Raw genomic sequence first — 17,746 nt, forward strand, 5'->3', positions numbered from 1 at the left:
GTGCTCTGTCATATTCTTCTTGCACCAACATATTTCCCATCTCATCATCTAAATTCTCTTCCCTTTGTATAATATTGCCTTGAAGTTCATATCCCTCAGAAAGATCTACTATACCACTATATACTCCTTCCACATTTCCAATCTTTGCTTAGTACTGGTTTCCATCGAAGCTCTTCATATTCATACAATTGCTTCTCTTTTCTCCAAAGGCCCCTTTAATTTTCCTGTAAATGGTATCTACATTTCTCCTAGTGAAACATACATCTAAATCCTCACATTTGTCCTCTGACCATTCCTGCATAGCCATTTTGCACTTCCTGTCAATCTCATTTTTATGACATTTTTATTTTCTTTCACCTGCTTCATTTGCTACATTTTTATATTTTCTCTGTTCATCAGTTAAATTCAATACCTCCTCTGATACCCAAGGATTTCTACTACAACTTGTCTTTTTGCACATTTGCTCCTTTGCTGCCTTCACTAGTTCATCTCTCAAAACTACCCATTCATCTTCTAGTGAATTCCTTTCCCCTTTTTTAACAAATTGTTTTCTACTGCTCCCTCTGAATCTCTCAGCAACATCTCATTCTTTCAACTTATCCAGGTTCCATTCCTTAATTTCCTACCATTTTGCAATGTCTACACTTTTAAAATACAGTTCATAACCAGCCTGCCACAGAAATGTCTTAAAATTTAATATCTCTGTCTTACCATTACATAATCAATCTGAAACCTTCAAGTGGCTCCAGGTCTCTTCCACTTATACAACTTTCTTTCATGTTTCTCAAAGCAAATGTTAGTGATTATTAAATTATGCTCTGTGCAAAATTCTATCAGGCAGCTTTCTCTTTCTATTCTTTCCCGCGGTCCACATTCACCTACTGTTTTGCCTTCTCTTGCTACTATTGTATTCCAGTCCACCATCATAATTAAATATTTGCCCCCTTAACTATTTGAATAATTTCTTTTATCTCCTCATACATTTCTTCAGTCTCTTCATCGTCTGCAGGGCTAATCGGCATATAAACTTGTATTATAGTGGTTGTTGTGAGTGTAGTGTCATTCTTGGCTATGACAATGTATTCACTATGCTGTTCAGTGTTGTCTACCCACATTCCTACTTTCTTCTTCATAATTAAACCTGCTCCTGCATTATACCTACTTGATTTTGTGTTTATATCCCTGTATTCGTCTGACCAAAAGTGCTGTTCCTACTGCCACTGACTTTCACTAATTCCCACTATATTTAACCTTTTTAAATATTCTAACCTTACTGCTCAGTTAAGAAATCTAACAATCCATGTTTCAACTCCCAATTTTATTTCTGCTGATGATGACATCCTCCTGAGTAGTCCCCTACCAGGAGATCCAAATGGGGGCTATTTTATCCCTAGAATATTTCCCTCTAGAGGATGCCATCTATGGCTGTAGTTTCCCTTGCTTTCAGCCATTTGCAGTACAATAAATGAAACATGAGCTTCAATAACAATGCTAAAGCTGCTACTGTTCAACAGTACTGTTTACTTTCCAGCTGAGCTACAGCGTTAACCCTAACTCGTACAATTTCTTCCAAGTCAGCCCAGGGAGCCAAGATGACAAAGTATTTTTATCATTAAGTTGTCAGAGCAGTAAGAACTGTAAATTGTAACAATCAATAATGGAATGTGATGACTAGTTCTGAAATCTGTCACTTGGCATAACATCCTTGATGAAAGTAATCCCCAAGAATGCCCTCAAAGATCATCCAAAGCCATGACTTTTGTACAAATACTGCCCTGAGCATTGATGATGGCTATCAATTTTTCTAGTTTCTCAAGTTACATATTCCAATCCCTGTTTTTAATACTTTGTGAGCAATGATTCTGTGCATTTTTTCAAGCAACATAGAATTGCTTCGTCAAAAATAAGACAGAAAGCACTGATGACAGAGTCATCTACTTGTTGACAAGTGTAAGTAGTAATACCTCCTCTGTCTACAAGAATGTTCACAGCTGACCTTCTTATTGAAGATGAAAAATTGACAGTCTCCCGCTCAGTTCCAGCCATAATGACCATCTTTTTTGAGGCATTCAGCCAGGCCAGTTGTGATAGATGAGGTAAGGATTGATGTAGATCAGCATGTGAATCCACCTCCATTAATCCCTACTCATTCACAAAACCTTCATCATCATCTCCACTTTTCTCTGATACAGAATCCTCACCTTCAGCAGTGAAGTCAATTTTTGATTCAACATCAGACTGCTGTAAGAGGTGTAGCATTTTTTCATCAGAAAGCCCACACTCACATCACATGTTCAAAACCATCTTTTTCAGACAAAAAATATTAGCTGAATGACATGATATAAACTACAGGAGGTTGGAATGTACATATGCCAAGATGTAATGATGAGTGGCAACAACTCTGAAATGCATGTTGTGAGCTGTAGGATAAGCCTCTTTGTGTTCTCCTCAGAGAACTCTCCCATCAGTTCCTTTCCCAACTTCAGAACCTCTTTCTGCATGTGTTCATCACTTGAAATTTGATTTGATTCATATGTGTCTTCAGAGAAGTGACTAGGGGTGTTGTTCAAAACATCCCAACCAAATGAGTCCAAGTGTGCCTTGTAGGCTAAGGCTCCATGGGGACAGGTGTGCTGCAAGCACACTCCTCTCATCAGCATTCTCCTCCATTTGTTTCAAATGCTCCTTTTGACATTTTTAGGGTCTCACAATAATATTGTGCTTTGTAAGGAAGTAATTTGACCAAACTGATGCCTTTTTTGGTCCCAAAACAGCAAGGCCATGTCTTTTTGTTTGGAATTGTGGTTTCAGATGTTTTCACAGATGGGTAATTGGTGAGCCATCCATGTTTCATCTCTAGTCAGAGTAGAGCTAAGAAAATCCTCACCTTACAATTCAAGTTGCTCAAGAAGTTCATGGGTGCTATTGACTTGATTTTTCTTGTTCTGCTGTGTCAGCTGCTTGGGGACCAATCTTGTACTCACTTTAAGTTATCCCAGCATTTCACTGAGTATCTTGTATAAGAGAGTTCTGGAGAATCACAGAAATTTCACCCGGTGTCAGCTGATGGTCTTCACAAACAGATTCCTAGATTTTTTTGAACCAACCCATCAGTCAAAATGAAAGGTCTTTCACTCCTCTGTTCATCATGAACATTTGTTCTGCCTCCACTAAATTCTGTATGCCACTCAAGCACACTCTTTCTGTTCATAACACCTTCACCATAAATCATTTTGATTCATGAAAAAATTTCAATAGCTGTTATTCCTTCCGTGAGCAAGAAGTGGATCACACCACGTGACTCACACTTGCGATTTCTTACTGGCATCTTTCATGCAACTGCATACTACAATGTGAATATATGTCCTACTTTTTCCTGTGATGATTTCTCTGGTCATGGAATCCCCTTCTGCCAGTCAGTGTTGCCAATCCGAAAAAAAAAGTGTCCCGTTGTGGTCACAATACATTTATTTTCTGAACACCCCTCATGCATGAACGTAAAGAGAAGAAAAAATTAGGATAAGTGAAATGATATTATGAACAAAGTAAAAAAAATAAAAATGACAGTGAAGAATAAGTAGTAAGAGGAGGGGAAATAGTAGAAGAATATGGAGTAGGGTAAAGGAGTGGAAGGGGAAGCCCTCTGGTAGAATGTTGTACAGAGCACAATTTACCACTTGATTAAGAATAGCGTTAAAAAGTGGTATACATGAAATACGTGTGAAAACACCAGATTTCCAATGGCTTGTGTAAATAGTAGGACAGAGATTTTGAAATTGGGATTTTGAACAGCACAACACTTTCTGTGGCAGACATGCAATCTGACCATCATTTATTGGTTATGAACTGCAAATTAAATTGCAAGGAATTGTAGAAGTGTAGGAAATTACAAAAACAGCAGATGTGTAATTATAAGAACAAGAGGTTACTGTGATTTTCAAAAGAAGCATAGGTTAATTACAGATTTAAACAGGGGAAAAGAATGCAACAGAAGATAAGTGCGTAACTTTGAGAATTGCATCAATGAAGCCAGTAGAGGATCAAATAGACAAAAAGACAAAGCCGAGTAGAAACCCTTGGATGACACAAGAGATATTGTACCCAACTGGCGAAAGAAGAAAATATAAAACTGCAGCTGGTAAAAGTGGGAAAGAGGGAATATGGACATCTAAAAAACCAGAGTGGCAGAAAGTTCAAAATACCAAAGCAGGTATTGTTAGAGGAAAAATGCAAGGCTGTAGAAGCATGCACATCTGTGGGGAAGATAGAAGCTACATATGTTAAAATTAGAGAGACCTTTGGAGAAAAGCAAAGAACCAATATGAATATTAAGAGCTCAGCTGGCAAGCCAGTATTAAACAAAGGGAAGACTGAAAAGTGTGAATTTATAGAAATTCTACAAGGGAAACAAATTTGAAAACAGTGTTATAGAAAGGGAATAGGGTGTAGATGAAGATGAGATGGGACGTATGACTCTGTGAGAAGAATTTGACAGAGCTCTGAAAGACATGAGTTGTCCCCTGGAGTAGATGACGTTGCTGCACGATTAGTGAGATTGTTACGAGAGGCAAGCATGACAAAACTATTCCACTTGGTATGCAGGATATATGTGACACATGAAATAACCGAGGACTTCAAAGAGAATCTAATAATTCCAATTCCAAGGTGTATGTGCTGCATTTTTAAAATGTGACTACACCTACTCAGGCTGTGTTAGTTTTATTTTTAGACCATGCCCTCTTAGACAAATAATAGATTCACATATATCTTCTGAAGAAGGCTCAATTATTTGGGCTGAAACTTAGTTAAAGGTTGGTTTCATTACTGCAATCCAGGATGATAGTTTCTTATAGTACTAAATTAGTTTTGTTATCTGGACAGCACAGTATGTGACAGTGGCTGAAGCAGAGAGGATCTAAAATGCAGACACAGTAACAAGCAAAGTACTTTTGAAACATAAAAAAATTGTTAACATCAAATATAAAACTGAATGTTAGGAAGTCTTTTCTGGAAGTATTTCTGTGGTGTTAAGCCTCATAAAGAAGAGAAATATGGATGACGAGAAGGCAATGAAAATCTTTTGAAATATGATATTAAAGATTAGATAGGCAGATCACACAACTAATGAGGAAGTACCGAATCACATTGTGGATAAAAGAAAATTTTGGCACAACTTGACTAAAAGAAGGGATTATTAGACAGGACACATCCTGAGGCATCAAGAAATTGTCAGTTTGGTAATTGAAGGTGGTGTGGCTGTATAAACAGCTGTTTATGTTGTCATTGCAATCATTTTTTAAATATTTAGCAATTGTATTTACAAAAACCATACTAACTTCCATCTAGTGCTTGTTTGATTGGTTGAAATGTGTACTAATTACTTGGGATGAGAACTGGAGGATGTTACAGATGTGGAAATGCTTAAAGTGCAGACTGTCTATGCTTGCATCTGTTGCATTGAAAGTATGCAGGTTCAGAATATTTTTATACAAAAAGGCTTTTGTAGATTGAAATTAACATTTATTTAATGAAAAAGAAAACATGTGTTGTTATGAGGTTCAAATATAGAGTGTTGATGAAACTTCCTGGCAGATTAAAACTGTGTGCCGGACCGAGACTCAAACTCGGGACCTTTGCCTTTCGCGGGCAAGTGCTCTACCAACTGAGCTACCCAAGCACAACTCACGACCCATCTTCACAATTTTACTTCTGCCAATACCTCGTTTCCTACCTTCCCAACTTCACAGAAGTTCTGCAAAACCTGCAGGACTAGCACTGCTGGAAGAAAGGATATTGGGGAGACATGGCTTGGCCGCAGCCTGGGGGATGTTTCCAGAATGAGATTTTCACTCTGCAACGCAGTGTGTCCTGGTTTTGAAACTACATGGCAGATTAAAACTGTGTGGGAGAGAGACTCAGACTTGGGACCTCTGCCTTTTGCAGGAAAGTGCTTGTTATAAGCCAGAATTTTCTGTCAGAGTGTTGAAACTGGCCCTCTTTCACATAAGTCCAATGACAAACAGACTTTGTAACTTCAATAAGTATAAATCTTGTATATTGATTATTTATAAAATCTATCAAAACTAGGAATACAGGAAAAGGTTAAAGTTAAGAAATCTGTTATATGGGGGAGTGCTGAAAATAGCAATCTGTATTCTACTATATAAGCCACATACTACTTATATGACAATGTACAGAGATTATAATGGTCAGTTATGGTTTAAGGAACAACTATCACTACAGATTCTACTAAAAAGTCTTTAAAATTGTCTTAACCTCTAAAGATGTGTGATAAAGTGTATCATTTATATGTGAAATCAGAGTCAGCTGAAGCTCACTTGGAATTATTTGGAAAAGATATGATATTCTATAGTCTGTAGTATAAAAACAGATTGTAAATAATGGTAATCTTTAAAACAATTCTTGAATAAAAGTACTTATCTTAGAGCTTATTTCTTGGTTCCTGATAATGTTATATGAAATCCTTTTTTAGTAGAAAATTAATAAAAGCATACCTCAGCATTACATTTTTTCAGTTCCGTTTTGTTTACTAGTTTACTATTGTACACTTCCATCATATTTATGAAGATAAGTGATGTAGGATTAGTTTGTTCTTCTCATTTTATAGAATTTTTTTGTATAAGTGATGTTAAAGCCTTGTTTGCTATTACTAGACAGCAGTTGTTAAAAACACATATTAACTACTGAAACATTTTTATAGGTGAAGATTAATAACATTTTAAAACCATTTTCTCTCTTTGCAGCTAAATTTTTACCTGGCTCTTGTTTATTTGGCTACACCCATTGAATTATATCTTCTTTTTTCCCTTGTAGTTTCATATTTATAATAACACTGAGATTATATTGCATTCTGTGCCAGGCTAGTGCCCATCAGAGAGAGGATATAAAGCAGAATGAAGATAATCAAAAAGCCTGGACAGTTCTTTCTGGAAACAGCCTAGATGCTATAGCTATGCCATTTAATTATACCCTTTACATTTCTAAACCAGGAATGTTTACAGGAGAGCTGCTGTGGAGTTTGGGAAGTGAGAGAGAGTTTGTAGAAAAATCAAGTTTTTGCTCAGTCCATGAAACATAATCAGGATGATTTGAATGATAAAGACAGAAACGTATAAATCTCTGTGTAATGCATGTCTTTATTCTCTCACAGAGTTTCATTTTGGTACTCACTTCATTGGATATATGAAGTTTTTTATCATCTCAATTTAGTCCTCCTATCTGTATTTAACTTTATGCTACTAAACTGCAAGTGTCTGTACATCTGTGTGTATGATACAGGTGTAAATTCAGAAAACGGAAAACTCAAATTGTTCATTCTCAGCTGTCAGTAGTTCCAGTCAGTTTAATTTTTCTTAGATATGTGTGGAGTAATAACAATGTTGAAAGCACTTTAGCTGAGAATGTCCACTGACCTCAACACATTTTCATCCCTAAAAGATTGTGAATGAAAATGCAAATTTATGATATTGTGTACTGAGCAAGCTGTAACAAAAGGCTTTAGTTGTTTCCACTTTTGTGTAGGTTTTGGATGCTCAGCAATATTACGAAGCATGCCGATGGGATTATTGCTCTTGTAAATCTGAAGAGCCATGGAAATGTGCTTGTGAATCACTAGCAATCTTTGTCAGAGAGTGTATTCGCCGTGGCATCAACTCTGTGCAGAACTGGAGAGATCACGAAATGTGTCGTAAGTAAAGAACCTGTCAGCAATTGTTAAATAACTTTTATTCTGGCATTTCAGACAATATAACTTATTTTAAGAATAAATTCATAACCATATAGTGTAGGCTTTCATGGTCAATGCTTATTTCAGTTAAAACTTACAGGCTGCGAGAGAATGTTTGATATATAAAACTATTCTACAAAATTTCATCTCTTACTATGGGAGACATCTAAAGAGGTAACTGCTGTTTTACCTCCAAGAATGTCTCCTGCAGCTGAAAATGAAACTTTATTAAATGGTTTTGTTTATCAATCACAGCCTCTCAGCACAGAAGTTTTAACTAAAATAATGTTGTAGTTTTATACATGCTGACCTTACATGATCATGTTATATAAATGTAGTTTGCATGCACCAATGTACTGTTAAAGTTGATTTTATAGTTATCTTTAGACTAATTGTAGTTCTGCAGAAGTTATTGTAATTGAATTGCTTCAGTTGTCAACACTATAAATTACTGTATGTGGATTCGATTTGTTGTTGTGATAGTCGTTGTTATGATCTTCAGTCCAAAGACTGGTTTGATGCAGCTCTCTATGAAACTGCATCCTGTGCAAGCCTCATCATTTCTTTATAACTGCTGCAACATACATCCATTTGAACCTGCTTACTGTATTCATCTCTTGGTCTTCGTCTACAGTTTTTACGTCCCACCCTCCTTCCATTACCACACTGATGACTCCTTGGTACCTTAGGATGTGTCCTATCAGTTGATAACTTCTTTTAGTCACATGCCATAAATTTATTTTTTCCCTATTTTTATTTGGTACCTCGTCATTAGGTACAAGAGCTACCCAACTAATCTCCAGCATTCTTCAAATCTTCTATTTTCTTCTTGTCTGAAGTGCCTATCGCCCATCTTTCACTTCCATACAGGACTGTATTGAAGACAAATATCTGTAATAAAGACTTCATGACACTAAAATTTATATTTGATGTTAACAAATTCCTCTTTTTCAGGACGGAATAATGACAGTCTTATGAAAAGGATAAATTGCTATATCACACTGAGTCGCAGACAGGTACAACAAAACCACTTATAAAGAAGTAAGCTTTTGGCCAGAAGGGCTGCCTCTGAATTAGAAAACACACACACACACACACACACACACACACACACACACACACACACACACACAAGTGTTTACACAAATGCACTCATACACACATGTATGTGCAAGTTAACTTACTTGTTTAGCAGTCTTTTTGTTGTGCCTGTGTGTGACTCAGCATCTCCACTATATCATGAGTAACAATCTATCCTTTTCTCAATATTGTCTTATTCAGAAATGCTTTTTGTGCTATAGCCAATCTGTATTTTATAGCCTCTCTACTTTGGCTAACGTTTGTTATTTTTCTGCTCAAATATCAAAACTCATCTATTACTTTTAGTGTTTCATTTCCTAGTCTAATTCCTTCAGCATTACCTGAATTAATTTGACTACATTTCATTATTCCTTTTTTGTGTGTTTGTAAATGTTCACCTAGTATCCTGTTTTCAGTGCTCAATCCCTTCCATTCAACTGCCCTTACAGGTCCTTTGCTGTCTCTGACAGAACTACAATGTCACTGGTTAACCTTTAAGTTTTTGTTTCCTTCTCAACACCTGCTTCCATTTCATATCCTTTGTCTCTTATAGCTGCAGTTTTGTTTCTTTACAGTTTGTGTAAAAAACCTTTCTCTAAATCTACAACTGCTATAAACACAGGTTTGCATTTCTCTAACTCTTCATCTGAGATAAATTTTAGTGTTAATATTATCTTGCATTTTCATAGATTTCTTCAGAGCCCAAACTGATCTTTGCCCAACCTTGCGTCTACCAGTTTCTTCATTCTTCTGTAAATAATTTTTGTCAACCGTAGCTTATTAAACTGATATTTTGTAATATTCACACTTTCCTTATCAGGAATTGGAATTATAACATTATTACAACCCAAGGCTATTTTGCATGTCTCACATATCTTGCTCACCATGTGGAATAGTTTTGTCATGCTGGCTCTCCAAAGATCTCAGTATTTCTGAAGGAATGTTGTCTACTCCCGGAATCTTGTTTCGACAGAACCCTCTCAGTGCTCTCTTGCAGTAACATTTCCCCTGTGTCATCTTCATCTATCTTGCCTTTCTATAACATTCCATTTTAGTTTGTTTCCCCTTTCTATATATTGCTTCCACCTTTCAGCTTTCCCTGCTTTGCATAGTATTGGCCTGCCATTTGAGCTTGTGATATTCATGCAGCTGCTTCTCTGTTCTCCAAAGGCCTGTTTAATTTCCCTGTATGCAGCACATACCTTTCCCTTAGTTATGCATGTTTCTACATCCCTGAATTACCCACATGGTCCATTTGCTACATTTTTATGTTTTATCCATTTGTCAATCAGATTCAACCAGGGGACCTGTATGGAGCTTTCACATTTTTGTAGTTTTAAATACTGACAATGTTTGCAATAATTGTAGTCATTGGGATTAGGGTAGTTGTGGGAATGAAGAGAAAACATCCTTAAAAATGTACTAAATGACATGAAATAATAATCATGAATTTATCATACATCTTTGTACACACATTTCCATCCACATATTTTTGAACAAAATTCTTTGCCGAGCTTTGCAATATCATGGGGTAAATGCAGAGGACCAGAGCAAAACTTTCACAACTTTATGGTTGTAAATAATGACAGTATTTGGAATAAGTGTAGTTGTTTGGATAAGGGTAGTTGTGGGAATGAAGAAAAAACATCTTAAAAATCAACAAAATGTTGAAATAATAATCATGAATTTATGATATGTCCTTATGTATACATTTCCATGCTCATAATTTTGAACAAAATTCAATGACAGTAAGCTCATTAGACCATAGTAGCAATAGGTAAATTACAATTCAAGGCAATAACGACAAATACTTTTGTCATTTCAGAAAATATATTCATTAAGAAAAGTCAACTTCTACAACAGACAGAGATAATGGACAAACACAGTGGTCATGATTATTATCTATAACAGCGCTATATGCAGAATGAGTTTTTCACTCTGCAGTGGAGTGTGCGCTGATATGAAACTTCCTGGCAGGTTAAAACTGTGTGCCGGACCGAGACACGAACTCGGGAACTTTACCTTTCAAGGGCAAGTGCTCTATCATCTGAGCTACCCAAGCACGACTCACACCCTGTCCTCACAGCTTTACTTCTGCCAGTACCTCATCTCCTACCTTCCAAACTTTACAGAAGCTCTCCTGCGAACCATGCAGAACTAGCACTCCTGAAAGAAAGGATATTGCAGTGACATGGCTTAGACACAGCCTGGGGGATGTTTCCAGAATAAGATTTACACTCTGCAGCGGACTGTGTGCTGATATGAAACTTCCTGGCAGATTAGGATTTGCAGGAGAGCTTCTGTAAAGTTTGGAAGGTAGGAGACAAGGTACTGGCAGAATAAAGCTGTGAGGACAGTGTGTGAGTCATGCTTGGGTAGCTCAGATGGTAGAGCACTAGCACTTGAAAGATAAATGTCCTGAGTTCGAGTCTCAGTCTGGAACACAGTTTTAATCTGCCAGGAAGTTTCAGCCCTATATGCAATTTAACCAGTCAATAAGTACTCTAAAACAAATAAAATGATATTTGCACTAAGATAATGTGAAAAGGGAGTCTCTTATTTGTGATTATCATTTATGCTTTTCCCAAGGATTTTGACTGGGCTTTATCATTTTACCTATTTACTCCTGTGCTGCCTTCACTGTTTCATCTCCCAATGCTACTCATTTGTCTTCTATTGCTTTGTTTACCCCTGTTTCAGTCAATTGTTGCCTGATCCTTTTGAAACTCAATAATCTCTATTATTTCCAACTTATTCAGGTTCCATCTCCTTAATTCATTCCCTTTCTGCAATTTATCCTGTTTTAATCTGCAGTACATAACCAGTAAATTATGATCAGAGTTCACATCTGCCATGATCAGAATCCACATCTGCCCCTAGAAATATTTTTCGGTTCAAAATCTGATTTCAAAAGCTTACCATTATGTAATCTATTTGAGCCCTTCTTGTGTCTCCAGGTCTCTTTCACATATAAAACCTTCTTTTATTATTTTTAAACCAGTTATTACAAGTAACACTGATTAAATTTTGCTCTGTTCAAAATTCTACCAGGCATCGTCATCTTTCATTCCTCCACCCCCCATCCCTCCCCATCCATGTGTAACAGTATTCTTCCTTTTGAATCCCACACTCTCATCACAATTAAATTTTTGTCTCCCTTAATTAACTGAACAATTTCTTTTATCTCATCTTACATTCTTTCAATCTCTTTATCATCTCTGGAGCTAGTTCGCATGTTAACTTGTCCTATCGTGGTGGGTGTTGGCTATGATAATGTGTTCACCATGCTGTTCATAGCAGACTATCTATGTTCCTGTTTCCCTATTTGTTATTAAATCCCATTTCTGCATTATGTCTATTTAATTTTGTATTTATGACTGTAACCAGAAGCCCTGTTTTTCCTACTATTTCTAACATAAATCTATGTGTAATCCCTTTCTAAATTCTGTAGCATACCTACCAAGTCAAGGGATCTAACATTCCATGCTCTGACTCACAGACTGTCAGTTTTGTTGTTCATGATGATAAAATCATACTGAGTAGGCACACTTATATTGTGTTTGAACATTATGAATTACCTTGAAGAGAACAGTCTATTGATACACAGTCAACACTGATTTAGAAAACATCCTTCTTGTGAAACATAACTAGCTCTTTACATACACAAACTGTTACGTGCAGGTCAATTCTGTATTTCTATATATATATATATATATATATATTGTGTCTGTGTATGTGCAGATGGATATGTGTGTGTGTGTGTGTGTGTGTGCGAGTGTACACCTGTCCTTTTTTTCCCCTAAGGGAAGTCTTTCCGCTCCCGGGATTGGAATGACTCCTTACCCTCTCCCTTAAAACTCACATCCTTTCATTTTTCCCTCTCCTTCCTTCCTTCCTGACGAAGCAACTGCCAGTTGCGAAAGCTCGTAATTCTGTGTGTGTGTTTGTGTGTTTTGTTCATGTGCCTGTCTGCCGGCGCTTTCCCGCTTGGTAAGTCTTGGAATCTTTGTTTTTAATATATTTTTCCCATGTGGAAGTTTCTTTCTGTTTTTATATATATATATATATATATATATATATATATATATATATATATATATATATATATATATATATATATATGATTTAAGAGATTATCTGAGCAGATGTCTAAGGGAAGATCAAAACAAATTTCAAAACGATTTAGAAAAGATTTCTGAATGATGTGGAAACTGGCAGTTGATTCTAAATAATGAAAAATATGAAGTCATCCCATCCACACAAATTATAAAAGGAATCTGTTGAACTTCGGTTACACAATAAATCATCTATTCACATAAAAAATGTAGTTGGGAAGGCATACTAAAGACTGTGTTTTACTGGCAGAACACTTAGAAAATGTAACAGGTCTACTAAAGAGACTGCCTACACTCTCTTGGAGTACCGCTGCATGATCTGGGAACCTTTGCAGATAAAATTAATGGAGTACATTGAGAACAAAGAGCAGCATCTTTTGTATTATCGCAAAATAGGGGAGAGAGCATCATGGACATGATACAGTATTTGGTATGGACACCATTAAAACAAAGGAATTTTTCATTGCAGCAGAATCTTCTCACAAAATTTCAATCACCATAGACATGATACAGGATTTGGTATGGACGCCATTAAAACAAAGGCATTTTTCATTATGGCATAATCTCCTCACAAAATTTCAGTCACTAAATCACCAACTCTGTCCTCTGAAAGTGAAAATCTTTTGTTGACACCAACCTGCATAGAGAGAAACAATCATCATAATAAAATAAGAGAGATCAGAGCTCGTATGGAAAGATAAAGGTGTTTCTCTCTCTCTTCTTTTTTTCCCCTTTTTCTTTTTCTTTTTCTTTTTTATTTTTTTGCGCCGTTCATGAGTGGAATAATAGAGAAGTATTGTGAAGTGTTTCAATGAACCCTCTGCCAGGCACTTAAGTGTGTTTGCAGTGTGTCCATGTAGATGTAGATGTAGATGTAGATGTAGATGTAGATGTAGATGTAGATGTACAAGCGACAGATTCCGAGAAAGACAGCCCAGTTCCTTAAGCTCACTGGCATTAAAGAAAACACTTGGTTTTAAAAATTCATTGTGGCCTTGAAACAATTACAAGAATTGTTGTGTAAAGGTTTTAGGACACTGTCAATCTGGCATCAGTTTTCAAGCTGTTTTTGAGAACATTTGCCATCTCAATTGACAGTGCCCCTGTGCATGTGCAAATGTAACTGACTGACCTGGAAGGTAATTCCAGTTTTTATGACAAAATATTTTTACATTACAACTATCTTGGACATCTACATTGCTTTCCTCGTGTAGACTCTCCATAATGATTTTGCAAAAATTCTATAGTATTTTGATCAACATATTTGTGTGAAAGACCTTTTTATGATTATGTAACTAAACTATGTCACGATTACGTGGCAGCTTGAGTGCGAAACTCTGGGCACTCTGGCCTGAGCCTGGCCCATGAGTCAAAATTTTGGCTGCACTTGCCCTGTGTCTTCCATACCAACTTCCATTTTTTGCTCAATTACATTATCAGATAAGTCTGCCCCCTTTAGTGGCCTCCAGTATAATCTTTCCACCTGTCCACTCTGTTCTCTTCTCTGTGTGTAACAGTGAAATTCCTGTTGCACTCTTAATGTTGATGCCCTTGCTGTTAGTTTCAGTGAAGATTGTGTTAATTTTTCTGTATTCTGAATCAGTCCTTCTGATGACCATTTCTTTTTTTTATTTCTTCACATCTTTGCTGCAGCCATTTCACCTCAGTTTCCTCACACTTAATATTTATTTCATTCATAAGTGACTTTTTGTTGTTGTGGTCTTCAGTCCTGAGACTGGTTTGATGCAGCTCTCCATGCTACTCTATCCTGTGCAAGCTTCTTCATCTCCCAGTACTACTGCAACCTACATCCTTCTGAATCTGCTTAGTGTATTCATCTCTTGGTCTACCTCTACAATTTTTACCCTCCATGCTGCCCTCCAATACTAAATTGGTGATCCCTTGATGCCTCAGAACATGTCCTACCAACCGATCCCTTCTTCTAGTCAAGTTGTGCCACAAACTTCTCTTCTCTCCAATCCTATTCAATACTTCCTCATTAGATATGTGATCTACCTATCTAATCTTAAGCAATCTTCTGTAGCACCACATTTTAAAAGCTTCTATTCTCTTCTTGTCTAAACTATTTATCGTCCATGTTTCACTTCCATACAAGGCTACACTCCATACAAATACTTTCAGAAACGACTTCCTAATGCTTAAATCAATACTCAATGTTAACAAATTTCTCTTCTTCAGAAACGCTTTCCTTCCCATTGCCAATCTACATTTTATATCCTCTCTAATTTGACCACCATCAGTTATTTTGCTCCCCAAACAGCAAAACTCCTTTACTACTTTAAGTGTCTCATTTCCTAATCTAATACCCTCAGCATCACCCGATTTAATTTGACTACATTCCATTATCCTCGTTTTGCTTTTGTTGATGTTTATCTTATATCCTCCCTTCAAGACACTGTCCATTCCATTCAACTGCTCTTCCAAGTCCTCTGCTGTCTATGACAGAATTACAATGTCATCGGCGAACCTCAAAGTTTTTATTTCTTCTCCATGGATTTTAATACCTAGTCCGAATTTTTCTTTTGTTTCTTTCACTGCTTGCTCAATATACAGATTGAATAATATCGGGGAGAGGCTACAACTCTGTCTCACTCCCATCCCAACCACTGCTTCCCTTTCATGCCCTTCGCCTCATATAACTGCCATCTGGTTTCTGTACAAATTGTAAATAGCCCTACGCTCCCTGTATTTTACCCCTGTCACCTTTAGAATTTGAAAGAGAGTATTCCAGTCAACATTGTCAAAAGCTTTCTCTAAGTCTACAAATGCTAGAAATGTAGGTTTGCCTTTCCTTGATCTTTCTTCTAAGATAAGTTGTAAGGTCAGTATTGCCTCACGTGTTTCAACATTTCTACAGAATCCAAACTGATCTTCCCCGAGGTCAGCTTCTACTAGTTTTTCCATTTGCCTGTAAAGAATTCGCTTTAGTATTTTGAAGCCGTGACTTATTAAACTGATAGTTCAGTAATTTTCACATCTGTCAACACCTGCTTTCTTTGGGATTGTAATTATTATATTCTTCTTGAAGTCTGAGGGTATTTCGCCTGTCTCATACATCTTGCTGACCAGGTGGTAGAGTCTTGTCAGGAGTGACCCTCCCAAGGCTGTGAGTAGTTCTCGTGGAATTTTGTCTATTCCCAGGACCTTGTTTTGACTTAGGTCTTTCAGTGCTCTGTCAAACTCTTCATGCAGTATCATATCTCCCATTTCATCTTCATCTACATCCTCTTCCATTTCCATAATATTGTCCTCAAGTACTTCGCCCTTGTATATACTATTTATATACTCCTTCCACCTTTCTGATTTCACTTCTTTGCTTAGAACAGGCTTTCCATCTGAGCTTTTGATATTCATACAAGTGGTTCTCTTTTCCCCGAAGGACTCTTTAATTTTCCTGTAGGTGGTATCTATCTTACCCCTAGTGAGATAATTCTCTACATCCTTACATTTGTCCTCTAGCCATCCCTGCTTAGCCATTTTGCACTTCCTGTGGATTTCATTTTTGAAACGTTTGTATTCCTTTTTGCCTGCTTCATTTACTGCATTTTTATATTTTCTTCTTTCATCAATTAAATTCAATATTTCTTCTGTTACCCAAGGATTTCTACTAGCCTTCGTCTTTTTACCTACTTGATCCTCTGCTGCCTTGACTACTTCATCTCTCAAAGCTACCCATTCTTCTTCTACTGTATTTCTTTCCCCCATTCTTGTCAATTTTTCCCTTATGCTTTCCCTGAAACTCTGAACAACCTCTTGTTTAGTCAGTTTATCCAGGCCCCATCTCTTTAAATTCCCACCTTTTTGCAGTTTCTTCAGTTTTAATCTACTGGCCATAACCAATAGATTGTGGTCAGAGTCCACATCTGCCCCCGGAAATGTCTTACAACTTAAAACCTGGTGCCTTAATCTCTGTCTTACTATTATATAATCCATCTGAAACCTGTCAGTATCTCCATGTATACAACCTTCTTTATGATTCTTGAACCAAGTGTTAGCTATGATTAAGTTGTGCTCTGTGCAAAATTCTATCATGCGGCTTCCTCTTTCATTCCTTACCCCCAATCCATATTCACCTACTACACTTACTTCTCTCCCTTTTCCTACTGCTGAATTCCAGTCACCCATGACTATTAAATTTTCGTCTCCCTTCACTAGCTGAATAATTTCTTTTATTTCATCATACACTTCAATTTCTTCGTCATCTGCAGAGCTAGTTGGCATATAAAGTTGTACTACTGTGGTTGGTGTGCGCTTCGTATCTATCTTGGCCACAATAATGCATTCACTATGCTAATTGTAGTAGCTTACCCCCTTTCCTATTTTCCTAGTCATTATTAAACCTACTCCTGCATTACCCCTATTTGATTTTGAGTTTATAACCCTGTAGTCACCTGACCAAGAAGTCTTGTTCCTCCTGCCACCGAACTTCACTAATTCCCACTATCTCTAACTTTAACCTATCCACTTCCCATTCTAAATTTTCTAACCTACTTGCCCAATTAAGGGATCTGACATTTCACGCTCTGATCCAATAAGTGACTTATATTTATATATTTCTAAAATTCCCTGAATGTTTTGTATTTTATTTTTTCATCAAACAATTGAAGTATTTCTCCTGTTACCCAAGATTTTCGCTGTTCCCTTCCTTGTTCCTATGTTTGTCTGCCCAGCTTCTGTAATTAAACAATGTAAAGTCTAGATTGGAATATCAACATTCCATGTCCTCTATCCTATCACCTGCTCCCAACTGACATCCCCTCACCATCATTGTGCACTGCTCTCT

At 36.8% G+C, this 17,746-nt stretch overlaps 1 protein-coding gene across 1 annotated transcript in view; it reads left to right on the forward strand.

Annotated features, from left to right (window-relative positions):
• LOC126356178 (hemocytin) overlaps positions 1-17,746 on the forward strand; it is a 438,196-nt gene that overhangs the window by 93,291 nt on the left and 327,159 nt on the right. Inside the window, exon 14 of the mRNA XM_050006942.1 lies at positions 7,543-7,708. Within this exon, the coding sequence (XP_049862899.1) occupies positions 7,543-7,708 (166 nt within the window). The remainder of the gene's footprint in view (positions 1-7,542; positions 7,709-17,746) is intronic.

This window comes from Schistocerca gregaria, chromosome 3, assembly GCF_023897955.1.
Source record: "Schistocerca gregaria isolate iqSchGreg1 chromosome 3, iqSchGreg1.2, whole genome shotgun sequence".
Classification (NCBI taxonomy): domain Eukaryota; kingdom Metazoa; phylum Arthropoda; class Insecta; order Orthoptera; family Acrididae; genus Schistocerca; species Schistocerca gregaria.